Genomic DNA, 14,028 nt, shown 5'->3' with positions numbered 1-14,028 from the left:
GTTTCCGATGTGTCCCCCCCAATGTTAAACTCATTCCTACGCCCCTGCTAATACTAACGTTATTGATTAATACTATGACTAACGTTATTGATTACTAATACTATGACTAACGTTATTAGTTACTAATACTATGACAACGTTATTGATTACTAATACTATGACCAACGTTATTGATTACTAATACTATGACAAACGTTATTGATTATTAATACTATGACTAATGTTACTGATTACTAAAACTAACGTTATTGATTACTAATACTATGACTAACGTTATTGATTACTAATTCTATGACTAACGTTATTGATTATTAATACTATGACTAACGTTACTGATTACCAATACTAACGTTATTGATTACTAATACCAATACTAACGTTATTGATTACTAATACCATGACTAACGTTATTGATTATTAATACTATGACTAACGTTATTGATTACTAATACCATGACTAACGTTATTGATTATAAATACTATTACTAACGTTGTTGATTACTAATACTATGACTAACGTTATTGATTACTAATACTATTATTAATGTTATTGATTACTAATACTATTACCAAGGTTATTGATCATTAATACCATTACTAACGTTATTGATTACTAATACTTTGAATAACATCACTGATTACTTATACTTTTACAAACGCTATTGATTACTAATACTATTACTGATGTTATTGATAACTAATCGTATTACGTACGTAATTGATTACTTATACTTTTACTAACATTATTGATGAGACCTTAAGTGTGTTCTCAAAGCATACACAACATATACTATATATACTTTGAGAGAGTGACAGGTGAAATTAACCTGATATTAACACACACACTCAGGGAACACACAGACAGAGACTATCACATCCTTGCGAGGGGATCAATCTAGTCCATCAGTTCTGCTGGCGTCCTGTGTGTGTGTTAACGTCTGTTATCATGTTTTCATTCAACATTTGTCACTGTCAACAACAGCAACATCATTTATCGTGTTTCGAACTGGGAGATTCCAGGAGTAAAGAGAGAGGAGCAGGAAGAAGGAGGAGTCACCATGTGGTTGCGTTGGGGCAGCAGCAGGGTCTGAAGGTGAACTAGTGCAGGTATCGACACAAAGCCGGCCCTCACTGTCCTGCAGAGAGCTGCCGCGCTGTCGTCATGACGATCCAGAGAACTGAAACGAGAACAACAGCTCCCTCTTTGGTGGACCAACGCCACTGCACCACACACACGCACGCACACACACGCGCACACACACACACACGCACACACACACACACACACACACACACACACACACACACACACACACACACACACACACACACACACACACACACACACACACACACACACACACACACACACAAATAAACAGACAGACTCAAATTCCTTATTAAAATCCTCTTGGTGTTTTATTTGTGTTTTTTCGTGGTGAAGTCCAGTTCAGTCCAGTTCAGTCCAGTCAAGTCCAGTCCAGTCTGGCCAGGTGAATCCAGAGCCACGCCCCTTCACATGTGTGTGTGTGTTTGCATCGTTGAGTGTGTAAGCATGTGTTGACATGACAGTAATATCAGCCATCAGACCACACTTTAAAACTGTCCAGAGGGGCCCCTAGACCCCAGACCGGCCCCTAGACCCCAGACCGGCCCCCAGATCCCAGAGGGGCCCCTAGACCCCAGACCGGCCCCTAGACCCCAGACCGGCCCCTAAACACCAGACTGGCCCCTTGACCCCAGAGGGGCCCCTTGACCCAAGACCCCTGACCGGCCCCTAGACCCCTGAGGGGTCCCTAGACCCCAGACCGCCCCTTGACCCCAGACCCCAGACTGGCCCCTAGACCCCAGAGGGGCCCCCAGACCCCTGACCGGCCCCTAGACCCCAGAGGGCCCCCCCGCTGGGACTCCACTGCAGGACTGGGAGGCCTTGTGGGCCCTGGACCCATTGGGGTCCGTCCACTGCCATAGTGCCTAAGGACACTAGGGCAGCCCAGGCTGAAGGGGGCGTGTTGTTGTAAAGAAGCAGCCATTGTAACGTTAGCATGTTGTCACACATAAGCATGTTACCCACATTTGATCGTACATTGGCAATTTATGAACATGTTATTGTACATTAGAATTCCGTGTTCACAAGCGTGTTCCTTGTTCATTGGCATTTACTTGCACATTAGCATGTCACCAACAGGTTATCGGATGTATTTAGCACGTAAGCGGACATTAGCATGTTATTGTTAACATGTAATCTACATTGGCATGTGATTTTGACATGATCCCTTTGTGGCGTTAGGTGTTCTCGAGAGAATCCCTGGCTCAGTCCTACAGCTCCACAAGACACAGGTAGAACTCCATCACTTTGTTTCCTTTGCTTAGATAGCGCTGCAGCTAACTAGCGCTGCAGCTGGCCAATAGTATGGGGGGGGGGATTAGGTGGAGATTCGCTTTTCAAACAATGGCGTACAGTCCAAATAGACCTTTCAGTCCAGTCAAACAGTACAGTCAACACAGGAAGTGATGTCACTGGCTGTTATGGGGAGGGGGGTCAAGGCGAGAGCTGCTTATTCCGTGACTGGTTGTTTATTTACAGCAGGAAAACCCTACAAAATAAAGGCCCCTGCAGGTTCATGTGCACACACACACTAATGCACACACAGACACGCACACACCCACACGCACACACCAACACGCACACAAAACCACTACAGTGACACGGTCTCGAGATATCGCCCTCCTGCCCTCTGACAGGATGTGGACAGAGTTGGATACTTCCATGTTTACAAAATAAAAGTCCCACCATGTGTCATGAGTGGAGCGGATATTTGCCGTTAGATTTGCTTTGTGCTGATTCAGTTTTAGAGGAGGGCTCTACTCTCCACAGCTGAACATGTCCGGACTGGTCTAGGTTCATCTCTGGGTGGGATTGGCACTGAAAGTAAAAAACGAGTCATTCAAACCGTTTGGTATAAAAGGTAAAATCTGGTTCTCGTGCAGAATCTCACGTAAATCTACCAGCGGAAAAAGACTTGAATGCTAACAGTATTCAGATGACAGCCCGTCTGGTACACTCAGATCCAGGCCAGTGTTTCCATGCTAAAGCTAGTTAGCTGGGGGTCAGAGGGTTACACAGCTAACGGGTCAGAGGTGGTCAGTCCTAATGGGGGGCGACAACACAGCTACACACCGGTGTCTGTCTCCACGTGTAAGTTATCGACACAAAGAAAGACAGACGTACAGATCAGAAAGACACAGATCATACTGTAAATTTAGTAGACAAACTTATAGAACATAGATTTTAACCTCTTGAAATATACTCTCATATATATATATTTAGATATGCACTTCTTTTTTCAGATGAAATAAATATATCCACAGATGCAGTTAATCGTTTTTTTTTTCTTAAAAATAGACCAGCTTTACAATTGCAGACACACATGGACAAAGGGAGGACAGGAGGAGTGAAGGGAGAAGAAGAAGAACTAGCCGGCTCATTAGATTCGAAAAAGTTAGCTTAGAGTTCCCTCTGCTAGCCGGCGCTGTGCTACGCTTCTGTCCAATCGCGGCTTGAGTCAATGATTTTATACGGGAAATATTAGATTTAGTCCAACTGACACCTGCGCAGACATGTTGGAAATTAACCCAAAGATTCACCAAAGCGAACTAAGAGTGCAGGTCTTCCACGAACAGTCCTACCGATCATCCTTTGTGGTGTGAAAATAAAGTCTGCTCTTCACCTGACTTCTGGTAGTAAATGGTAAAGCGTTTTATGGTCCTGATTAACATACAGAAGTATGCTTACAATTTATTCTAAAGGTTTGAAGAATAAATGATCAAATTGAGTATTTGGGTTTTTAACAGATAAGCACAGCTATGTTACTGAAACCAGAATGAATATAACCTTAGATATCAAAAGCTAAACAATTTTCTATAATACTACCCAACTCCACAAATATATATTATGAGATATAGCTAGATTTTTTTTTTTAAATAAAGACAAACTACACATCAAATTCCTGTTTTGAATTTCAACTTTCATTCTTTTTCCTGCGTTCTTTGACTGAAGTAAGTTATGGCTCGGACGCAGCTCAGGGTAAAGCAGGAGCTGATTAACAATAATTAATAATAATAATAATCATTCAACTTGTTTTGGGGGCAGCGGTCAGCCTTGGTGCGATGCTAACGCTACGCCGCGGTGTCATCATGCTCACGCTGGCCCCTCGGCACGGGATGAGGACTAAGATTACTTTAGCTCTCGCTAACATCTTGACATCAGAGTGTAGCGGCTGGTTGCAGCTCAAATGTGACTCGAGTATGGAATAAAAAAATATTCTGCTGCGCTGTTTTAGGAGCTGCTACTCTATTCTTTAAACTTGTTATTGACCACATTTTCACTAGTTTAACTTTTATTTTTCATCTCGCGTGACAGTTGCGCACAACGTTATCCGACATCTTCCCAACAACTAGAAACTTTTTTCACTGAAGCATGAAGCCAAAAAACGCCAGGAGACTGAAGAACTCACGACACGATTCCCTGCGCAAATAAGAGTCATCTTATCTGGACACAAAAAACAAACAACAATTTAGCACCATCTAATATTCAAACGTATTTCACCTCCAGGCATCTCTAGCATCTCTCGTCTCTGAGGGTTCATTCAATGCACAGCGTGTTTGATTCAGATCCTCCATTAGCATCACCTGGCTCAGGTAAACAGACAGAGGAAAACAAAGTCCTTTTAAACAAGATGGCCGCCTGCCGAGGTGTGATGGCAGAGCAGCAGATCCCTTGCTGTGCGCCCTGGCTAACGCTCACGGCTAACGCTCGCGGCTAACGCTCGTGGTTAGCTGGACGTGGCGCCGGCAGGGTTGGGTAGGAAGGGGCCGCTGAGTGCTGGCTTCCCCCAGGGGGGTTGAGAGGGTTTCATGAACCTCATGGCACAGTGCTTTACATCTTATTAGGCTTTGATACATTTGTCTTGATACACCAAACACCACCGATTACAGCCACGACTAGACAGAGGTCAAATAATGCTTTTAAACAACAGAAACTACCAACGTGAAATGAGAGACCAACGTATTGCTCGAGAGAAAAGGTTTTTCCAATGGACACAATGAGGCGTTTGTATAAAGTGGACGTTTGTCGTTCTCCGTGTCCGTACGCACGTCTGTTGTCCACGTGTGCGCGTGTGCTTGCATGAATGTCAAACGGAAAAGGCTTCCATGGGATTAGAACACAGTAGCTAACATCACAGATTAATGTGTTTGAGTTTGGCACGCAGCTCGTCATTAAGCTAGCTGAATATCAGTCACAGTGGACTTACCCTGTTGTCGAGGAAACACAGCGCGGAAAACACAACGAGGAGGCGCAATGAGGGGAGGAGAAGGAGAAAGGAACTGAAAAATCAAACAAATCCAGAATTCCGGAGAAGCAATGCTAACGGGAAATAGAGAAACAAACAAATAAAAGACAGGGGTACGAAATAAACAACAAAACTCATCAGTAATTAAACGCTGAACCGGCGTGATAATGGGAACTCCACGAAACAATACAGTGAGGACTGACCAGTGGTCCGTGTCCTCCCCACTGGACAGGACAGACGACGGAGCACTGGTCGCCGTCCTCTCCAGCCGGTTGCCTGGGCAACAGGTGGCTCAACACAACAACAATGCCTGGAGTGCGTCACAGCTCCGCAGGGTGTAAACAGTCCGTAGAGGAGAAAGCAAAGAGGAGCGAAGCGCTTCAGTCCATCAGAAAAAAGAAGAGGGTGGACAAACGCTCCCTTCTTTGAGAGCGCCAGGTTGCGTCGCGGGCTTCTGAGAGCAGTGAACACAGTGGTACCAAGGTTGTGAGCCCTCAGAAAGCGTTGGAACCTTGTGGACGTCTGACAGCAACACCCTAAGCCCTTGACTGGCGGTTGCAGAGGAATCTCAACGGATGGTTTGGAGTGTTTGTGTGGTTGCTGTTGTCGTCGTGTTTCTGTCCGTAAACTGGAGGTGGCTGCCGTCTCCAACTCTTCAGATCTATGGCGTGTGATTGGCTCAATGTCGTTCACCGGTTCCTCGTTGTTTGTGCCAGAGCTCTTGTTCTAAGGAAGGGCTCAGTGGTCGTGAGGTCCTCCCGGCGTCGTCACCGAGAAAGACCCTCCTCTCCGATGGGACCTCACACCTCGCTCTCCACGCTGGAGAACTGGGCGGAGCCTCTCCGGGAGCAGAGGCTCCTGGCCTTGAGCGGGAGGCGGGGTGACGGAGGGAGCCGCGGGGGCCCGGTGCGCAGTCTCTGGTACTGCAGCTTGGCACTTGCTGAAGCCATGGAGGCGGGCTGGGGGGCCCCGGGGGTGAAGGATACCACCGAGGGGGAGGACACCGAGGAGGAGGACGGCGGGGGGGCGTGGGCGGCGGAGGGAGGGGGCGCCGGCAGGGCGGGGAGAGGAGGCGGCAGGTCGGGGAGGAGCGGCGGCGGGGAGGAGGTCCGCCGGCCGCGCCCCGACCGGGACGCCCGGCGGGGCGCGAGGTTGGACCGGCCGCCGGACCGGGACGGGTTCTGCGGGCGCTCCGGCCGGGAGGAAGAGGAGGAGTGGCGTTGGGCTCTGGCGGGGCCGCCGAAGCTCTGGCAGTGCTGGAACAGCTCCTCCTGGCTCCTGGAGGAGACCCAGGGCGCTGCCAGGGTCTGCGGGAGCGGGGGGGCGTAGCAGGAGGAGCAGGCCGCAAAGCCCCGCCCCCTGTCCTTGCCCCGCCCCCTGGGCTCCTCCTCCTGGACGTGGAGCTTGTCCACGGACCAGTAGCGTCGGGGGGGCGGTGGCGTGAGAGGAGGCGGGGGCCAGTGCGATCCTGAACCCCAGCTTCTATCTTCTCTTTCTCCTGGCCTGCCTCCCCCTCCTCCCCCCGACACCCAGCCGCTCTCCCCCCCCCCCCCAGCCTTGGGGGGGGTCCTCCCTGCTGGTGATGCTCCCGGACTTGTCCCTGGAGGGGTATGTGCCGAAGAACCAGCCCCCTCCGCCGATGCCGCCCACCGCCCTGCTCTCGTGGCCCTCCCAGTACCTCTCGAACTTCCCGAACTCCCCCGAGGAGCCCTCGTTGTCCGAGTAGATCCCGATCACCTTGTCGCGCTCCCTCTCCTCCTCCGACGCCGTGCGCCCCGCCCCTCTCCTCTCCCCTCGCGCCTCCCTCCTCCTCCTCTCGTCCTCCGAGTCCTCGTCTTCCGCCTCCGACGCCCAGCCCTGGAAGGACTGCCCCTCCTTGGCATGGAGCTCCCCTCCTCCTCCCCCTCCTCCCCCCCCTCCTCCTCCTCCCCCCCCTGCTGCTCCTGCTCTCCCACTCCTCCCCAGCAGGGGCCTCTTCTCCCCCTCCCTGTCTGAGCCTTTACTCCTGCGGCGCTTGGAGGGGGGAGGCAGCGGGGGGAGGAAGGCCGCCGGGCCGGCCTCCAGCGCGGGGGTCCCGGCGCCCCAGAACTTGACGGAGGAGGTGGGTTTGGCGTCGGGGTAGGCCTTGCTGTTCCTCCGGCGGTACGGCCGCTCTTTGCTCCTCCCGTCCTCCTGGTCTCTCCTCTCCTCCCTCCTGTGCTCCTCCCCCGGGAGGTCCCAGCCGGAGCTCCGGACGGAGCTCTGGCTCTTCCGGCGGTACGACTCGCGGCGCAGCGCGCCCTCGCCCTCCTCCTGCTCCGACCTCTTCCTCTCCCTCTTCCTGGCCTTCTCCTCCTTCTTCTTCCTCCTCTTGGCCTTGCGGTGCTTGCGCTCCCTCTCCCTCTCTCTCTCCCGCTCCTCCCTCTTCTTGCTCTTCCTCCCCTTCTTCCTCCTCCTGCGCTCCTGCTCTCGCTCCTTCTGCCGGCTCTTCTCCTCGCGGGCCGGCGGCGGCGGCCCCCTCCCTCGCCCCCCCTCCCCCCAGCTGGCCCACCACTCCTGCAGCTGGGCCAGCTGGCCGTCGGCCCCCCCCCTGGGCTCCTCCCTCGGGGGGCGGGGCCTGCGCGGCGGCAGCGGCGGCGGGCTGCAGGGCAGCGAGCGGGATGGCGTGCGGCGGGAGCGCGCCTTCCTGCGCGCGGCGGCGGCCAGCAGGCCGGACTCCTCCGTGAGGAGGTCCGAGTCCTCGGCCGGGTCGGCCTCGCGGTCCCCGGCGCGGTACCGGAAGCTCAGGGAGGAGTCGTAGGAGGAGGAGCAGGAGGACGGGGAGGAGCGGGAGGGGGAGCCCGAGGAGGAGGACGAGGAGGAGGACGAGGAGGAGGACGAGGAGGAGGAGGCGCTGGAGCCGGAGGAGTAGAAGTGCCGCGGGGAGGAGGGCGTGGTGGGGGTGTGCGTGGGGGAGGAGAGGGAGACGGGCAGCGGGAGAGGAGGCGGGGGTCTCTGGCCCCGCCTCCCCAGGGCCTCCCTGGCAGGGTACCGCCCCCCCCCCGCGCCTCCCCAGGGGCAGGATGTTCTCGTACAGCGGCCCCGTGGAGCTCTTCCTGCGGGGGGGCCCCAGGCTGCCCCGCCTCCAGAAGGAGGAGGAGGAGGAGGCTCTGCGCTGGGGGGAGGCCGCCAGCAGGGGGGGGGGCTTGGACATCACATGGCCCGGCGCTGGTTGCGGGGGGCCCTTGGGAGGGGGCGGTCGGGGCAGGCCCTTGGGGCCCCCCCGCGGGTTGGCCTGGGGGGTCTGCTGGCCGGGCCCCGGCGGGGGCTCCGCGGCGGGGCCCAGGCCCTCGGGGTCAATCGGCCCGTAGTACCGCTTGTACTCGTCCAGCCCCGGGTCCCCGCCTCCAGCCCGGACGCCGGCTCCTCCCCCTCCTCCCCCTCCCCCTCCTCCCCCTCCTCCCCCTCCCCCTCCTCCCCCTCCCCCTCCCCCCCCTCCAGGCATGGTCCAGGGCGGGCCCAGGCTGTGTTGGAGCGCCGGGGGCGGAGCCTGCAGCTCTGTGATGCCCCCGGCGAGGCCCCCGACCCCCACCCCCCCGGGGCCCCCGACCCCCACCCCCCCGGGGCCCCCGCCCGCCCCCACCTTCTCTTTGGGCCGGTTCCAGCGGTCCACCACGGCCAGGCGCCGGTCGTGGCGGGGCAGGAAGGAGGAGCAGGGCATGGGCCCCTCCAGCAGGGGGCTGGTGGAGGGGCCCAGGGCCACGGCCGAGTGGGGGGGGGGCGGGGAGCCCGGCAGCAGGGTGTACGCCTGGCCCTGCGCCGGCTGCTGCTGCTGCGTCACCATGGCGATGGCGGTGGTGTTGGTGACGGTGGCGGTGACGAGGTGCTGCTGGGGGCCGGCGGGGGCCACGGTGTGGTACAGCGGCAGAGAGCCCTGGAGCCCGGCTGGGGACGTCTCGTCCTCGAAGCGGCAGCAGCTGTACATCCCCTGGAGACACGGACGGGTCAGGGGGCCGGCCGCTAGCAGACCGTAGGCTGCAGCGCTAGCAGACCGTAGGCTACAGCGCTAGCAGACCGTAGGCTACAGCGCTAGCAGACCGTAGGCTGCAGCGTAGGCCACAGCGCTAACACACCGTAGACTGTTGGCTACAGCGCTAGCAGACCGTAGGCTACAACGCTAGCAGACCGTAGGCTACAGCGTAGGCTACAGCGCTAGCAGACCGTAGGCTACAACGCTAGCAGACCGTAGGCTACAGCGTAGGCTACAGCGCTAGCAGACCGTAGGCTACAGCGCTAGCACACCGTAGGCTGCAGCGTAGGCCACAGCGCTAACACACCGTAGACTGTTGGCTACAGCGCTAGCAGACCGTAGGCTACAGCGCTAGCAGACCGTAGGCTGCAGCGTAGGCTACAGCGCTAGCAGACCGTAGGCTACAGCGCTAGCAGACCGTAGGCTGCAGCGTAGGCTACAGCGCTAGCAGACCGTAGGCTACAGCGCTAGCACACCGTAGACTGCAGCGCTAGCAGACCGTAGGCTACAACGCTAGCAGACCGTAGGCTGCAGCGTAGGCCACAGCGCTAACACACCGTAGACTGTTGGCTACAGCGCTAGCAGACCGTAGGCTACAACGCTAGCAGACCGTAGGCTACAGCGTAGGCTACAGCGCTAGCAGACCGTAGGCTACAACGCTAGCAGACCGTAGGCTACAGCGTAGGCTACAGCGCTAGCAGACCGTAGGCTACAGCGCTAGCACACCGTAGGCTGCAGCGTAGGCCACAGCGCTAACACACCGTAGACTGTTGGCTACAGCGCTAGCAGACCGTAGGCTACAGCGCTAGCAGACCGTAGGCTGCAGCGTAGGCTACAGCGCTAGCAGACCGTAGGCTACAGCGCTAGCAGACCGTAGGCTGCAGCGTAGGCTACAGCGCTAGCAGACCGTAGGCTACAGCGCTAGCACACCGTAGACTGCAGCGCTAGCAGACCGTAGGCTACAACGCTAGCAGACCGTAGGCTACAGCGTAGGCTACAGCGCTAGCAGACCGTAGGCTACAGCGCTAGCACACCGTAGGCTGCAGCGTAGGCTACAGCGCTAGCACACCGTAGACTACAGCGCTAGCAGACCGTAGGCTGCAGCGCTAGCAGACCGTAGGCTACAGCGCTAGCACACCGTAGACTACAGCGCTAGCACACCGTAGACTACAGCGCTAGCAGACCGTAGGCTACAGCGCTAGCAGACCGTAGGCTACAGCGTAGGCTACAGCGCTAGCACACCGTAGACTGCAGCGCTAGCAGACCGTAGGCTACAACGCTAGCAGACCGTAGGCTACAGCGTAGGCTACAGCGCTAGCAGACCGTAGGCTACAGCACTAGCACACCGTAGGCTACAGCATAGGCTACAGCGCTAGCAGACTGTTGGCTACAGCGCTAGCAGACTGTTGGCTACAGCGCTAGCAGACCGTAGGCTACAGCGCTAGCAGACCGTAGGCTACAGCGCTAGCAGACTGTTGGCTACAGCGCTAGCAGACTGTTGGCTACAGCGCTAGCAGACCGTTGGCTACAGCGCTAGCAGACCGTTGGCTACAGCGCTAGCAGACTGTTGGCTACAGCGCTAGCAGACCGTAGGCTACAGCGCTAGCAGACCGTTTGCAAAATTCAGCCCACATTTACAGTCGGTGCTAAAGTAATACCTTCTACCTTTGGTTTCGTGTGCTACCATTACATGGGCCTATTCTGACAGCTATGTTAGCCCTCAGCAACACAGGGAGTCTAACAGGTCCGTCGGGGGAGACGGCTTATCCTCAGACAGAGAGTGGAACACATCGAGTCAGACCGACACGTCGACGTGTCTCCTGTTCAGAACCAAGGGATTGAAGCAGCTGTCATGATGAATCAGACCCAACCTCCTCTGCTACACAGACTCAGAACCAAGCCTCCCCCCACCCCCCTCCTCTTCTGCTCCTCCCCCTGCCCCCTCCTCTGCTCATCCCCCACACTCACTGATCCGACCCGCACCTCTTCTCCTTTCCCTCCTTTTATCTCCTCTCCTCCCCTTCACCTGGTCTCCTTTCCCCCCTCCTACCCCTTCATATATATATATATATATATATATATATATATATATATATATATATATATATATATATATATATATATATATATAGAGAGAGAGAGAGATAAATTACTTATTCACCTGAATATAAGACAAGGTTTTTATTCTAAAAATACATCTGAAAAATCGAAAAATCTTATATCCGCGATGTAGACAAAATGATGGAACAACAGCGAGAGCAGGGGAACACTAGAGGGCGCCACAACGATAATTCGTGACGGTGTTCTGAATGTAATGAACAGTCCGCCGCCCCTCTCAACAGTGCCACCGTTATACCGTTGTCATTCATTCATTCATAGACGCATTGCACTTTTTTAATTTTGTAACAAATTAATCCAAATATTGAATAAAGGGTGGTAAAATGTTTTTTCCGAAGAATTATGACTATAATATTATTTAATATAATTCTAATATAATATAATTTTCTGCAGAAAACAAGATTTTGTCCGTAAAAAGTTATTTTTTTCAAAATATTAAGTCTGGGAAAGGATGGGTCGTCTTATATTCGAGTGAACATGGTACATATAGATATATACATAGCTCTATAATTCTACATGTATAGATCTCTAACTCTATATTTATAGCTCTCTAACTCTATATGTATAGCTCTCTAACTCTATATGTATAGCCCTATAACTCTATACGTTCAGCTCTATAACTCAATATGAACAGCTCTATAACTCAATGTGTATAGCTCTATAACTCTATATGTACAGCTCTATAACTCTATATGTATAGCTCTATAACTCTATATGTACAGCTCTATAACTATATATGAACAGCTGTATAACTCAATATGAACAGCTCTATAACTCTATATGTATAGCTCTATAACTCTATTTACAGTTCTATAACTCTATATGTTTAGAACTCTAACTCTATATGTATAGCTCTATAACTCTATATGAACAGCTCTATAACTCTATATGTTCAGCTCTATAACTCTATATGAACAGCTGTACAACTCTCTGTGAACAGCTCTATAACTCTATGTGTATAGCTCTATAACTCACCCGGCTCAGTGCCAGCAGGAAGTCCATTCCGCCGGAGCGGCTCATGCAGTGCCGTATCTTCCAGTAGACAAGGTGCTCCCAGGCGAACACCAGCAGGCTGAGGCCCATGGCCACCAGCAGCATGTAGAAGACCCCCGCCATGTTGTCGATGTCCAGCTTACTGCTCATCACCTAGGAGACCGGGGGGGGAGGTAGGAGAGGGAACCATGATACAAGGCTGAGAGGGCCTGTCAATCGCCACTAGCATGACTGACCCGTCGCCATAGTGACCGCCGTTAAAGTATACAGCGTTATTTATCCCAGCGTTGGTGATCTCCTTCCTATTGGCTCGTACTACTAGACCCCCAACTGTCTAACCCCTACCTGCTCCTTAATGACCTGTCTCTGTACTGTCTAACCCCTACCTGCTCCTTAATGACCTGTCTCTGTACTGTCTAACCCCTACCTGCTCCTTAATGACCTGTCTCTGTACTGTCTAACCCCTACCTGCTCCTTAATGACCTGTCTCTCTACTGTCTAACCCCTACCTGCTCCTTAATGACCTGTCTCTGTACTGTCTAACTGCTACCTGCTCCTTAATGACCTTTCTCTGTACTGTCTAACCCCTACCTGCTCCTTAATGACCTGTCTCTGTACTGTCTAACCCCTACCTGCTCCTTAATGACATGTCTCTGCACTGCCTAACCCCTACCTGCTCCTTAATGACCTGTCTCTGAACAAGTCTAACCCCGCCCTGCTCCTTAATGACCTGTCTGTACTGTCTAACCCCTACCTGCTCCTTAATGACCTGTCTCTGAACTGTCTAACCCCTCCCTGCTCCTTAATGACCTGTCTCTGAACTGTCTAACCCCTCCCTGCTCCTTAATGACCTGTCTCTGAACTGTCTAACCCCTACCTGCTCCTTAATGACCTGTCTCTGTACTGTCTAACCCCTACCTGCTCCTTAATGACCTGTCTCTGTACTGTCTAACCCCTACCTGCTCCTTAATGACCTGTCTCTGTACTGTCTAACCCCTAGCTGCTCCTTAATGACTGTCTCTGAACTGTCTAACCCCTCCCTGCTCCTTAATGACCTGTCTCTGTACTGTCTAACCCCTACCTGCACCTTAATGACCTGTCTCTGTACTGTCTAACCCCTACCTGCTCCTTGATGACCTGTCTCTGTACTGTCTAACCCCTACCTGCTCCTTAATGACCTGTCTCTGTACTGTCTAACCCCTACCTGCTCCTTAATGACCTGTCTCTGTACTGTCTAACCCCTACCTGCTCCTTAATGACCTGTCTCTGTACTGTCTAACTGCTACCTGCTCCTTAATGACCTGTCTCTGAACTGTCTAACCCCTACCTGCTCCTTAATGACCTGTCTCAGTACTGTCTAACCCCTACCTGCTCCTTAATGACCTGTCTCTGTACTGTCTAACCCCTACCTGCTCCTTAATGACCTGTCTCTGTACTGTCTAACCCCTACCTGCTCCTTAATGACCTGTCTCTGTACTGTCTAACCCCTACCTGCTCCTTAATGACCTGTCTCTGTACTGTCTAACCCCTACCTGCTCCTTAATGACCTGTCTCTGTACTGTCTAACCCCTACCT

General features: G+C 53.2%; 2 protein-coding genes across 2 annotated transcripts in view; both read right to left on the bottom strand.

Annotated features, from left to right (window-relative positions):
• LOC307085265 (voltage-dependent calcium channel gamma-7 subunit-like) overlaps positions 1-14,028 on the bottom strand; it is a gene marked incomplete at both ends in the record, with an annotated part of 82,844 nt that overhangs the window by 36,573 nt on the left and 32,243 nt on the right. The window lies entirely within an intron of this gene.
• The window catches only part of LOC307085330 (uncharacterized protein), a gene marked incomplete at both ends in the record, with an annotated part of 24,463 nt that continues 16,589 nt past the window's right edge, over positions 6,155-14,028 (bottom strand). The window contains 7 exons of the mRNA XM_079750101.1: positions 6,155-6,632; positions 6,949-7,109; positions 7,302-7,599; positions 7,885-8,115; positions 8,381-8,661; positions 9,223-9,300; positions 12,436-12,606. Coding sequence (XP_079606227.1) covers positions 6,155-6,632; positions 6,949-7,109; positions 7,302-7,599; positions 7,885-8,115; positions 8,381-8,661; positions 9,223-9,300; positions 12,436-12,606 — 1,698 coding nt within the window. The remainder of the gene's footprint in view (positions 6,633-6,948; positions 7,110-7,301; positions 7,600-7,884; positions 8,116-8,380; positions 8,662-9,222; positions 9,301-12,435; positions 12,607-14,028) is intronic.

Source organism: Pollachius pollachius (genome assembly GCF_949987615.1).
Source record: "Pollachius pollachius genome assembly, chromosome: 13".
Lineage (NCBI taxonomy): Eukaryota > Metazoa > Chordata > Actinopteri > Gadiformes > Gadidae > Pollachius > Pollachius pollachius.
This window is presented reverse-complemented; position numbering and strand designations above follow the sequence as displayed.